This window comes from Lissotriton vulgaris, chromosome 1_1 (assembly GCF_964263255.1).
Source record: "Lissotriton vulgaris chromosome 1_1, aLisVul1.2, whole genome shotgun sequence".
Lineage (NCBI taxonomy): Eukaryota > Metazoa > Chordata > Amphibia > Caudata > Salamandridae > Lissotriton > Lissotriton vulgaris.
In genome coordinates, this window is record NC_141685.1 from 1,989,063,563 (window position 1) to 1,989,077,321 (window position 13,759).

General features: G+C 39.5%; 1 protein-coding gene across 1 annotated transcript in view; it reads right to left on the reverse strand.

The window, feature by feature from the left end:
* Positions 1 to 13,759, reverse strand: part of CD36 (CD36 molecule (CD36 blood group)) — a 553,162-nt gene that overhangs the window by 127,142 nt on the left and 412,261 nt on the right. The window contains exon 9 of the mRNA XM_086919832.1: positions 201 to 319. Coding sequence (XP_086775958.1) covers positions 201 to 319 — 119 coding nt within the window. The remainder of the gene's footprint in view (positions 1 to 200; positions 320 to 13,759) is intronic.

A 13,759-nucleotide genomic window follows, 5' to 3' on the forward strand; every position in this document is an offset into this window, starting at 1 on the left:
GTTATTCCGCGCCAAGATACTCTAGGGCGAACGTGCCCCTTGCCAACACTTATGTTACATTACAGATTGATAGATTTAAATAGAGAAAGTTCAATATCTCTCATCATCCAGGCTTCTCTTGCAGTAGAACAAAACAAATTATATTTTTTTGATGAATACAAGACAGTGTATTTCAGTCCAGACACTCTCAGATATCTTACCGGTTCAACATCTATAAAAGTCTCATGTTCTTCTTTATTTGGTTTCAGACCATCCACAGTCTCCGAAATGAAATCACTGACATAGAGAAAGTGAGGCAGCGAAAGGTATATTGGTTTTTCTGAAGAGGAGCAAAAGATATTCAACAAAATTACTGTCACAAGAGTACAGCACATTGTCACCAAAAAGAACTAAACGTTTTATGAAACACAAGTCAGTTCAAAAATATATATTTAGGCTAATATCATTGAACAAATAACTACAGTTTCACATTAATTACATCATTTTTAGTAATTACATATTTCAGGACCCTTGGGAACCAGTGGGTAGTCCAGAAATATAATCTCAGATTTGCGAGTCTGTCATTTATTTCTCTCTACTGTGTTAGAGCCAGACTCACAAGGGTAACTTACACTTTTGAGTAAGTTTACTATTTCTCAGTATTCACCAAATTCACAAACAACACTTTTGTAGTAACGAACATATATATATATATATATTTATATTTTATATATATATATATATATATATATATATATATATATATATATATATATATATTCACTGAAAAAACCATAGGTTTCACACCAGTTATAGTTAGGAATTAGCATTTAAAAAACCTATTAAATTCACTGAAAAAACCATAGGTTTCACACCAGTTATAGTTAGCTGGAAATTTTACTGATATAAAACCATTGAAATTCCCACGTTATAGTTAGATGGACTCACTATAACTTGCGCGTGCAATGCACTGCTGATGACATCACATATTACATCACTCATGACATGGTCAGTGACATCACTCATGACATCACTGATGACACCATCCAGTGAATGTGTGTCTTTCTGAAAAATAAATATATTTTATATATGTATATGTAAAAGTTGATGGAAGAATAAATGTTTAAATAAGTGTCTAAATGGATGGTTTTTAAAAATTGATTGGTTAACTGGCTTAATAAGACATCATCAGCAGTGCATTGCACGCGCAAGTTATAGTGAGTCCATCTAACTATAACGTGGGAATTTCAATGGTTTTATATCAGTAAAATTTCCAGCTAACTATAACTGGTGTGAAACCTATGGTTTTTTCAGTGAATTTAATAGGTTTTTTAAATGCTAATTCCTAACTATAACTGGTGTGAAACCTATGGTTTTTTCAGTGAATTTCATAGGTTTTTTAAATACTAATTCCTAACTATAACTGGTGTGAAACCTATGGTTTTTTCAGTGAATTTCATAGGTTTTTTAAATGCTAATTCCTTTGTATATCGAGTTTCTAACCTTTTTTTTTTTTTTACAATTTGCTGTTTTTTTTAAGTATTCATTTTTTTTATATAATTTTTTTTTTTTGCGCTCTGGGTGCGCGCTCCGGGAAGCTTTCAGCTAAGCTCTCCGGTAAGCTTTTCCGAGAGCTCATCTGAAAGCGCACCCAGAGCGCAACTGTCGTTCGTGAAAAAAAATATGAATGAAAAGTTAATAATAATGCAAAACATTTCGTACCATACAAATAAAATTTGGTTTTTTTAATAAGGAAAATGATTATGCATTTCTATGAAAGATTGATGACGTCACTTCGGCGCGCAACGTAAGTGCCCTCGGAAGCGCCTACGTGCGCGGCGCATAAACGCACGCAAAAGCGCCTACGATCGCGCCACGTTTGCGCCCCGGAAGCGCCTACGATCACGCTGCGTAAACGCACCCGGAAGTGCACCGGAGCGCGCAGCGTAAACGCGTCGGGTCATGTGACCCTAAAATAACACTTTTCATTGGTTGCTAACAGTTTTTTTTTACAATGAATGAAATCCCCACCCATTTCCTTCACTTCTTCTTTCACTTTTGTGACTGAAAGACCTGCCTTTTTTGCTGCTCCATATTCCTGGATTCATCATGGCTGCCAGACCATCCAGCAGTGAAGATGACTCCAATGATTTCATTGATGAAGAGCCTCCTCAGCCGAAGGTCAAAGAACATTTCATCTGGAAATTTTTTACGTTTCCAGCAGACCAGAAGAAGGTGAATGCACCAAAAGTAGAGTGCAGGATCTGCAAACAGGTCCTGTCACGGGGTAACCCCCAAAAAAAATACTCTTTTGGCACCATGATTCGCCATGTGGAGAGGAGGCACCCCCAGAATTTTGCCCGGGAAAGTGTCAGGGCTCTGGCACAAGAGGTTCCCAGAGATGGGGCCTCTACATCAACAGGAGGAGCAACTTCTTCTGGAAGAGAACAATCTCAGGGGCAGGTAGCAAACATTCAACCTGCATTTAACCATGGGGTCGTCAGATGCAGATACTGCAATCAACTCCTCACCTATGGGGAGCAAAGTGTCCTGCTCATGGTTCGGGCATTGGAGAACCATCACTGCCCTTCCCACCCCTAATTTTTTTCTTTTCTTTTTGCTCCTGTTGAGCAGTTTCTATTCCCTGTTTTTGTTCCTGTTCAGTTAAAAGAAGAAAACCAAAAGTTCTTTTCAGAACTACCTCCAATTCTCATCAAAGAGCTATAATCTTAAAAAATGAAGAGTAAGTGAAATATAGTGCATTGATAATTGAAAGGAGAATGAGTAAGAAAGAACAGAAAGGTATGAGAGGTGAAAGGAAGGGAAGTAGGAGGAATGAAAGAAGGTGAGTGTTAGAAAAGAAAGTTATGACACAGTGAATAAACTGGAGGCCTCATTTCTGAAAAGTGACGCATCGCTACGTGAAAACAGCGATGCGTCACTTTTCTGGACGCACTCCTTATGACATTCCAGATATGTCATATTTAATATATGACTAATCAATTCGCAAGGAGTTACAGATATGTCAGTATTTCTGACATATCTGTAAACACAAAAGTAACGCATTGCAGGAGTGCGTCACAAAAGTGACGCAACTCCAGTAATGTGTCCTTTCACATGGAAAAAGCACCATGTGAAAGGTTTGCTGTGAAGCAGGCGCAAGATTTTGGCGCAACAGCATCCTAAAAGTGACGCACTGCGTCATTATTACCAAGCTTTTTGCAAGGAACACCCCCTCTGCATGCATTATACCTGACACTATTTTTTAAAAAGTGACGCATCTAGGTACATGGGTCACTTTTTAAAACTCTGCACCATATTGTATCTGCATCAGGTATAATGTATGCAGAGGGGGCAATCCCTCGCAAAAAGCTTGCTAATAACGACGTACTGAAATCTATGAGATTTCTCTGCGTCACTTTTAGGATGCTGTTGCGTCAAAATCTTGCGCCGGCCTCGCATCACTTTTATGTTTACAGATATGTCAGAAATACTGACGTATCTGTAACTCCTTGCAACATGATTCGTCATACATTAAATATGACACATCTGGAATGTCATAAGGACTGTGGACAGAAAAGTGACGCATCACACCAGCAGTGTAATAAAATGTGCCTCGTTGCACTATATTTAAAGGATGCAACAGCATCCTAAAAGTGACGCAGTGAAATCTCAAACATTTCACTGCGTCGCTATTACAAAGCTTTTAGTGGGGGAACACCCCCTCTGCATGCATTATACCTCACGCAGATATAATGTGGCGCTTGATTTTAAAAAGTGACCCATCTACCTAGATACATCACTTTTTAAATATAACGCAACGAGGCACATTTTTTTACACCACTGGTGCGATGCGTCACTTTTCTGTGCGCACTCCTTATGACATTCCAAGTAACGCATTGCTGGAGTACGTCACAAAAGTGACGCAACTCCAGTAATGTGTCCTTTCAAATGGGGAAAGCAGCATGTGAAAGGTCTTGCCTCAGTCTAACACCTGCTGTAAAGCAGGCACAAGATTTTGACGCAACAGCATCCTAAAACTGACGCAGTGAAATCTCAAAGATTTCACTGCGTCGCTATTACAAAGCTTTTTGCGGGAGAACACCCCCTCTGCATGCATTATACCTGACGCTATTTTTAAAAAGTGACGCATCTAGGTACATGGGTCACTTTTTAAAACTCTGCGCCACATTATATCTGCGTCAGGTATAATGTATGCAAAGGGGGCATTCCCCCGCAAAAAGCTTGGTAATAACGACGTACTAAAATCTATAAGATTTCTCAGCGTCACTTTTAGGATGCTGTTGCGTCAAAATCTTGCACCTGCCTCGCATTACTTTTATGTTTACAGATATGTCAGAAATACTGACGTATCTGTAACTCCTTGCAACATGATTCGTCATACATTAAATATGACACATCTGGAATGTCATAAGGAGTGCGCACAGAAAAGTGACGCATAACACCAGCAGTGTAATAAAATGTACCTCGTTGCACTATATTTAAAAAGTGACGCATCTAGATAGATGCGTCACTTTTTAAATATTGCATAACAATGCGCATTTTTTTACACCGCTGGTGCGTCACAAAAATTGACGCACAGGAGGCGCAAAACTAACAGCGCAAGGCCTTCATAAATATGGTCCTGGATTTTCCCCGTGCTTCGCCGGTGCGCGTACCATGCGCTTCCCCCGCGCAAAAGGAAAATTTTTTTTTAATGCCCTGCAGGTCACTATTTTAGTCCCTACATCAAACCTAGGGGGTCAGAGGGGGTCTACTCTTCCCCCTTATGGTCATTTGCCCCTTTTTTTTTCAAACCCCTTGTGTCTCGATTTTACCGAGACACAAGATGGCGGCCGCTCCAGACTGTTTAGAATGTTTACAGACACCCAAGAGCCAATCAGCTTTCTGCGCGCAAGTCGCGTGTCGCGCCTGGAGCGCTCTCCGGTGCGCGCACCGGAGAGCGCCTATAGATATATATATTTTTTTGAACCTTAATTACTCAAAATCCACTGGAGCACATATCTTGAGACATAGCAAAGGCACATCGGGCTACCAGTCCCTACAATTTTGCCAAGTTTGGTGCAAATCCATTCAGCCGTTCGGGCTAAAAGTGAAATCGACCGCCCTATGGAAATTAACATGGGGAAAACGCGTTTTGGGACCCCCCTTTTATCTCGGCCCCCGCTTGACGAATCCCCCCCAAACTTTCAGGGAAGGACCGGAACGCCGCGAGGCCATTTTGAGGAAATTTTCAGGCAGATTCGTCAACCGGCGCCAAAGTTATTCCAAATAGAATTTTCAGATTTAACATTGAAAAAAATCCTAACTATAACTACCTACTGGCGACCGCCAGTAGGTAATATATATATATATATATATATATATATATATATATATATATATATATATATATATATATATATATATATATATATATATATAATTACCTACTGGCGGTCGCCAGTAGGTAGTTATAGTTAGGATCTACTTTCCATAGGAAATCCGCAACATTCTATTGGGAATAACTTTGCCGCCGGTGGACGAATCTTCGCGAATTTCTCAAAGTAGGTGGCACGCTCGGCTCCGCTCCTTCCCTGAAAATGTGGAGGGATTCGTCCAGCAGGGGCCGAGATAAAAGGGGGGTCCCAAAACGTGTTTTCTCCATGCGCGGCCCAGTGGTGCAATGTAGTCTTAAAAGCTTGTTAATTATAACTAACTATATTTAGCATTGAAATCGAGGTCTGGGAGGTTTCTTTCAGACTTTCTCAGACTTTTTCAGATAATACATAATACTTGCTTTCCTTTTACTTGTTTTTCTTGCAAAGTCCATCTCTTGTAACTATGGAGATTTGAAAGGAAAACCCGGATTCGAAAGTAGTTTTGCTCATATAGCCAAACCCATCTTTTTAACACTTAAAGATTGCAAACATCTGACTATAACATCTCAAACAAACATGGCTCATGTCAATATATGAGCATAAGACCCGCTTGTCTGCTGTCTGTCACACAATATAAGATTTGGCAAATAAGTGCAAATAATATGATAAATAATATGATATCATTCTGAAAATTTCAGCGCGTGGCCTCCTTTTTTCCTGAGCGAGCGCCAGGTGAGGTGAGGCAGTTCCTCCTACAAATTTGGGTGAGTTGAAAAGTGAAAACAAAACTGACACACCCAATATCAATACATTTGACATGTTTATTTTTGACTACATTTATGTATTGTGTTTTTTTGTGTGTCTCTCACTTTATTCTGTTCACAGGAGAAGGTTGATAAACATAGACATACAACTGCACAGTGGATATGTCTACACTATGAAAATTATCTATCACAGTATGTGGTAAGTGTTGCAGTAGTGTACATCATAGGTCCTGACGAAAGCCCTTAAGGTCTGAAACATGTTGACCAATTATCATTCATGGTGAATAGTAATTCCTTCCATACTATTTTCACTCTGCTTTTAATCATATCGTCTTGATGGGCGCACCTAATAAAGTTTGAATGGCTAGATTCAGGTTTGATTGACTTTGATGAACATAAATATCTCACAGTGGATGACCGGGTGACTGCAACTATGTACTTCCTACCAAAGGTACACAAGAATCGAACTAGACCACTAGGGCGACCAATAGTCTCCGCTATGGGTTCCCTGTTTGAACCAATAGCAAATTATCTGGATTTCTTCTTGCTCCCGTATGTTTCTAAGTTAAGTTCTTCCATAAAAGACATGACGGACATGCTAAAACAGCTGAATGGAATTCCCTGGAAATCTTCGCATAGATTTATATCGATGGATGTCGTATCCTTATATACGAATATAGATCATGAGGTGGGAATTTCAGCCTGTAAATTCTTTCTCCAGGATAGGAATATGCACTATTCACGTCAAAACATCATGCTGGAAGAAATTATGAGACTATGCCTGAACCAAAACGTTTTTTACTTTGGAGAAGAAATCTACGCCCAAACAAAAGGCACGGCTATGGGTTTTTCTTTTAGCCCATGTTTTGCCTGTCTCACCATGAGGTGGTGGGAACAGAAATGGCCGTGGCAAGCAGAAAATGACACTATGTTGAATAAAGTGATACTGTGGTTACGCTTTATCGACGATCTTCTCATTGTATGGGATGGTTCAGAAGATGAATTTAAAGAATATTTCCAAGTCCTCAATTCATCACCTGCAAACTTCAAATTTACATATGAAATAAGTGACAACAAAGTAATCTTCTTGTACACTGAATTTTACATCAAAGCCAATGAAGTACACACCACCTTGAATAGGAAGAAAACCGCAACCAATGCAACATTGCATGCTAGTAGTTTTCATCAACAGTGTTTATTTGAAAACATCCCATATGGAGAATTCTTAAGACTCCGGAGGATATGTTCGGAAGAATCAGAATGGGACAAACAAAGCACATCCATGAGTAAAAGATTTGAGACGAGAGGATACGCAAAAAGTCACTTAAAGAAAGGCTGGGAAAGAACAAGCCAAAAGGATAGAAATACCTTATTGCAAACAAGGAAGAAAGAAGAGAGTGACAAAGAAGTAATAAGATTCATAACAACCTTCTCTAATGAATCAAAACAAATCAGGAATATCCTAAAGAAAAACTGGAAGATCTTAAAAATGGATGCCACCATCGGTCCGATTGTGGGTGATACACCACAAACAACATATCGTCGAGCACCAAACCTAAAAGACCAATTGACTAAGAGTCATTTCTTCAAAGAGGAAAATAAAGCATGGTTGAAAGAAAAAGGTTTTAAAAAATGCTATAACTGCAAGGTTTGTCAAATAGGTAAACCTATCCAAGAAGTCATGTTATCAAATGGAAAAATCTGGAAGATTGATGAACTAATTACATGTACAACACCATATGTAATTTATGTTATTGAATGCCCGTGCGAACTAAAGTATGTGGGCAGTACAAAGAATGAATTGAAAAAGAGGATTTTGGAACATGTTAGGGCAACTGTACATCAAGATAGAAGCAATGCAGTTGCCAAACACATGGAGTCTCATCACAACAGCGAGTGGAAAAGTTTAAAATTCTATGGCATTGACACGGCAAAAAAGCCATTGAGAGGAGGAAATAGAGAACTCAAGCTGAGAAAGAAAGAATCAAGATACATTCTCAGTCTGCGAACCATGACTCCGTACGGTCTGAATCAGAGCGAGGAAATGTATATACATTTGTAAATAGACTTTGGGACAGAAAATATTGTGAATTCATGTAATAATGGCAGAGCGGAAACAGATACGTCTTTTTGCATCATATCATAATCGTGTTTAAGTTTAATTTCATTAATCATTTGAGTATAGTGCACAAAGTTTTTGTGATGAGAAAGGAAATTGGTAAGTTGTACATATTGTATATAAAAAAGACAATAGTATTATGGCTACGAGAGGTAGTGAATAAGGTACAATTTGATGGACATTTTTTTTTTGGAATAATGGAGATAGTGTTCCTAAGGCCACTGGAGGCCTTAATTGAATAGAAAGAAAAAAATCGAACAAAATAATCAATTTAATGAAGAGCACAAGAATGAACTTGAGTGTTCTCTACAGAACATGAGGGTATAATTTCAAAGATTATTTAATGTTGATATTGGTTACAACTTACAAAATCATCACAATTGGTTAATTTTATTTAATTTCATGTAATTTGGAACATTTAGTATAATTTCGTTTTTGTTATGGCACGCAATTTTCACTGTTTTGTAAATAGCACTACAACAACCACAATGCCTTCCAAGTAGGAGGAGGTTATCAAGGTAACACATGAGCTTTAAAAACGAATGGAAAAAGGAGGGCGACACTGTGAACAAGATCTCAGTAAGAGATTGAAACGCGTTGGTGTTTGGAGTGTTTGGAGTTTGTTTGAAACTAAATATCTTGGATTTACTTTAAAGGACTATTGGTGTGTGACCCAACTTCTTATTCTTCTGAAGAGAGATTATTGGATTTACGGCGGTCTGCTCGACCGCGGGACAACGCACGGCTGAGAAGCAGCGCCTGGACCGCAAAACGAGCATCAAGGGATTTTTCGAAACAAGCGGACTGTGGCGATCACCGACACGACGTGCAGTGAAGGAGGTCCAATTGCTTCCCTGAACCGCGAGTGGATAAGGAATACGCATAGCCGAGTCCGGGCTGAGAACGCGCCCGACTGCCGGAAGGGAGAAGGGAGTGACACTCGGCAAAGATTAGGTAAGCGGACACCCTTTCTCACAAACCGGAGGGAAGCGCATGGAAATTTTCAAAGTGAAGCGCAATAAGCAAAATGTAGGTCAGGTCGTGATAGATCACTAATGAGAAGAGTTAATTAAATCAACACCATTACAGAATGATTTCAATGTAAATCAAGTCGAGAAGACGCATAACTCGCTAAGAGAGTCACGACAATCACAACAGAAAGTTTAAAATACGGCAAAAAAATCCATTATTGGTAAAACTCCAAACGGACAAACAAAATGGAATCACGTGATGCAAAAAGACAAACACTGTTAGACAAGCCTGAATTCTTTGAAACAGGAGGAACACAAGGAACAGATCCAAGAATTAACAAAAAGACTGATGCTAAGACAAAATTGAAGAATTGGGAGAAAATCTCCAAAAAAGAGATTAACAAGTGGTGGGAAGTTACCACTTTAAAAAAATACATAGAGGTCCAAAGAGTACCAAGAGGCTTGAGAATTCATCTAATGCCAAGCCATCAAGACTCGAGCAATGACTTACTACAGGAATGGGGCGAATACCTGCTCAGTTCATCACTTGGTCTAATGAACATATTAATCAAGCATATTGAAATATCGCTACAAAAAATTAAAAATCAGGTCCAAGAAATGGAAAAAGAAATCGCAACACTTGATCTAACACCTGAGCTAAAAAAATTTAAAGCAGAATTGGAAAAAGAAATTGAAGCTCATTAAGACTCAGTACAAAATCGTAAGTGTATCACGTTCATGAGAGATAAAAAGGATTATAGCGAAGGAAGAATCTTCACATATGCAAGAAAATACGACCACCTGCAGCAACAAGACTATAGTCAAAGTACTGCGAGTACTTCGGACGCTTATCATCAAATGTATCTGTTGAACAAAGTGATGAAGGAATCACATCAGTCAGAAAGCAGTCTTTTTGGTGGATATGCGGCTGGTCCTGCAGCAACGTCAGTGGGAACAAACAAGAGGATTTCAGCCGCAAAAGCGAGGACGCGGCCGTGGAAAACCAAGAGGCAACAAACAAGGAGAGGAAGAAGGGGCAACCAGTGGGAAGAGAGTGGGAACACTCACACGCAGTATGAGATTGAAGAAAACATTCTAGAGGAAGATCAAGAATTGACTGTCATCAACCTATCAAGTCGTCAGCTAACAGAACCAGAAAGTACATTATTGAAGAAAGGCTTGAACTTCTGCCCAAAAGTGCATCTAGACATAGCACAAACGAGAATAGACTTATACAAGTATGTGCGCAAGATCAAACTAGCCAAGCTCTTTAAGGAGAAAGAGAACTAAAAAAAAATATGTAATTACCTAAAGTCACAACAAGCACTACTTTACTGGCCCAAGATGCTGAAAGTTACATGACACTGATGAATTTGGATACTGTCAGTGAATCTCAAGAAATGATATTAGAACAGACCTGTACACAACTTGGAGCGGGCTTGAGTCAGAAAAAGCGGAAATCACGTTTTTATCCGCAATTTCCACCGGGCAATAAGGTGGATATGGCTGTTCGAGCAGTAGCGGACCCCTTCCCCAAGCGCCTTGAGACCCTTCCGGGTGAGTAGCGCGCTATACAAATGTCATGATTGATTGATTGATTGATTGATTGATTGATATCTTTCATGAAGCCGTAATACAGGATATCTATAAACTGAAAAAACAGTGCTATTTTGACAACTTGAAAACAGAAGAACGTAAAGCGTTAACAACATTGAGTCAGGACAAAACCATTGAAATCAAGATGGCGGATAAAGGCGCAAATGTCATCGTATGGGACAAATTGGAATATGCAAAAGTAGCCCATGATCAATTACAAGATCAAATGTACTATAAGAACTTAACAGCTGATCCTACTAAACAAATGAAAGAGTCATTGGACAAAAAGTTGTAAGAATGGCTAGATTCAGGTTTGATTGACTTTGATGAACATAAATATCTCACAGAGGATGACCCGGTGACTGCAACTATGTACTTCTTACCAAAGGTACACAAGAATCGAACTAGACCACCAGGGCGACCAATAGTCTCCGCTATGGGTTCCCTGTTTGAACCTATAGCAAATTATCTGGATTTCTTCTTGCTCCCGTATGTTTCTAAGTTAAGTTCTTCCAGAAAAGACACGACGGACATGCTAAAACAGCTGAATGGAATTCCCTGGAAATCTTCGTATAGATTGATATCGAAGGATGTCGTATCCTTATATATGAATATAGATCATGAGGTGGGAATTTCAGCCTGTAAATTCTTTCTCCAGGATAGCAATATGCACTATTCACGTCAAAACATCATGCTGGAAGAAATGATGAGACTATGCCTGAACCAAAACGTTTTTTACTTTGGAGAAGAAATCTACGCCCAAACAAAAGGCACTGCTATGGGTTTTTCTTTTAGCCCATGTTTTGCCTGTCTCACAATGAGGTGGTGGGAACAGAAATGGGCGTGGCAAGCAGAAAATGACACTATGTTGAATAAAGTGATACTGTGGTTACGCTTTGTCGACGATCTTCTCATTGTATGGGATGGTTCAGAAGATGAATTTAAAGAATATTTCCAAGTCCTCAATTCATCACCTGCAAACTTCAAATTTACATATGAAATAAGTGATAACAAAATAATCTTCTTGGACACTGAAATTTACATCAAAGCCAATGAAGAACACACTACCTTGCATAGGAAGAAAACCGCAACCAATGCAACATTGCATGTTAGTAGTTTTCATCAACAGTGTTTATTTGAAAACATCCCATATGGAGAATTCTTAAGACTCCGGAGGATATGTTCGGAAGAATCAGAATGGGACAAACAAAGCACATCCATGAGTAAAAGATTTGAGAAGAGAGGATACTCAAAAAGTCACTTAAAGAAAGGCTGGGAAAGAGCAAACCAAAAATTCCTTATTGCAAACAAGGAAGAAAGAAGAGAGTGACAAAGAAGTAACAAGATTCATAACAACCTTCTCTAATGAATCAAAACAAATCAGGAATATCCTAAAGAAAAATTGGAAGATCTTAAAAATGGATGCCATCATCGGTCCGATTGTGGGTGATACACCACAAATAACATATCGTCGAGCACCAAACCTAAAAGACCGATTGACTAAGAGTCATTTCTTCAAAGAGGAAAAGAAAGCATGGTTGAAAGGAAAAGGTTTTAAAAAATGCTATAACTGCAAGGTTTGTCAAATAGGTAAACCTATCCAAGAAGTCATGTTATCAAATGGAAAAATCTGGAAGATTGATGAACTAATTACATGCACAACAACAACAAGTGAGGAGGGTCTAAGGGCAGGTTTACCGACCAACCAGATATACGCCCCTAACACAATATATCACAACAAATAATATCTGGGGGTCAAAAATAGAAAAGAGAGTTTGACAGTAAGAACCACTGTACCAAATGCACAGAGAACAGTATCAGTGAGAAATGATAGTTAGAGAATGGTCAAGTCGAGACTCAAGAGTACTAGGAGAAAAATATTGTTCCCATCAGAAGCCACACTGTACCGCCCTTGTTGTCATCATATGGGATCTCCTTACCCAGGAGACAAGACGGCCGGTAAACATTACCGTGACCGAAATGTGGTATGAGAGCAGAACAGAGGAGTATGGTAGTGGCTAATGAAAAAAGCAGTGTATGGTGATTGGAGTGGAAAAGTGAAGGGTACTAAAATTAGGTGAATGGGTGGAAAAAAGGAATTTTATTAGTAACCCCCAAACCCTAAGGTTAAAAGGCAGGTGTGGGTGCAGGTTTTAAATAATAACCGCACTTGTTGGTGGTCGACATGTTTCAGCATATTATAAGATTTTCTTGATGCATTCCTCAGGACCTATACATAATACACTACTGCTTTCGAAAAAATAAATAAATTAAGAAGATGTCACCTGGAAATCCAGGCGTGCTCAACCGTATACCTTACGTGTAGGCTGAGGAGCTTCACCCCACCTGGCTGCAGCGCAGGTAAAAGGAGCACCGCTCTAACCGTCGGCGTCTCCAGGCAGTCTTCAGTACTGCTCGGGGGGGCCCCCCCGAGCAGTACTGAAGACTGCCTGGAGACTGCCTGGAGACGCCGACGGTTAGAGCGGTGCTCCTTTTACCTGCGCTGCAGCCAGGTGGGGTGAAGCTCCTCAGCCTACACGTAAGGTATACGGTTGAGCACGCCTGGATTTCCAGGTGACATCTTCTTAATTTATTTATTTTTTCGAAAGCAGTAGTGTATTATGTATAGGTCCTGAGGAATGCATCAAGAAAATCTTATAATATGCTGAAACATGTCGACCACCAACAAGTGCGGTTATTATTTAAAACCTGCACCCACACCTGCCTTTTAACCTTAGGGTTTGGGGGTTACTAATAAAATTCCTTTTTTCCACCCATTCACCTAATTTTAGTACCCTTCACTTTTCCACTCCAATCACCATACACTGCTTTTTTCATTAGCCACTACCATACTCCTCTGTTCTGCTCTCATACCACATTTCGGTCACGGTAATGTTTACCGGCCGTCTTGTCTCCTGGGTAAGGAGATCCCATATGATGACAACAAGG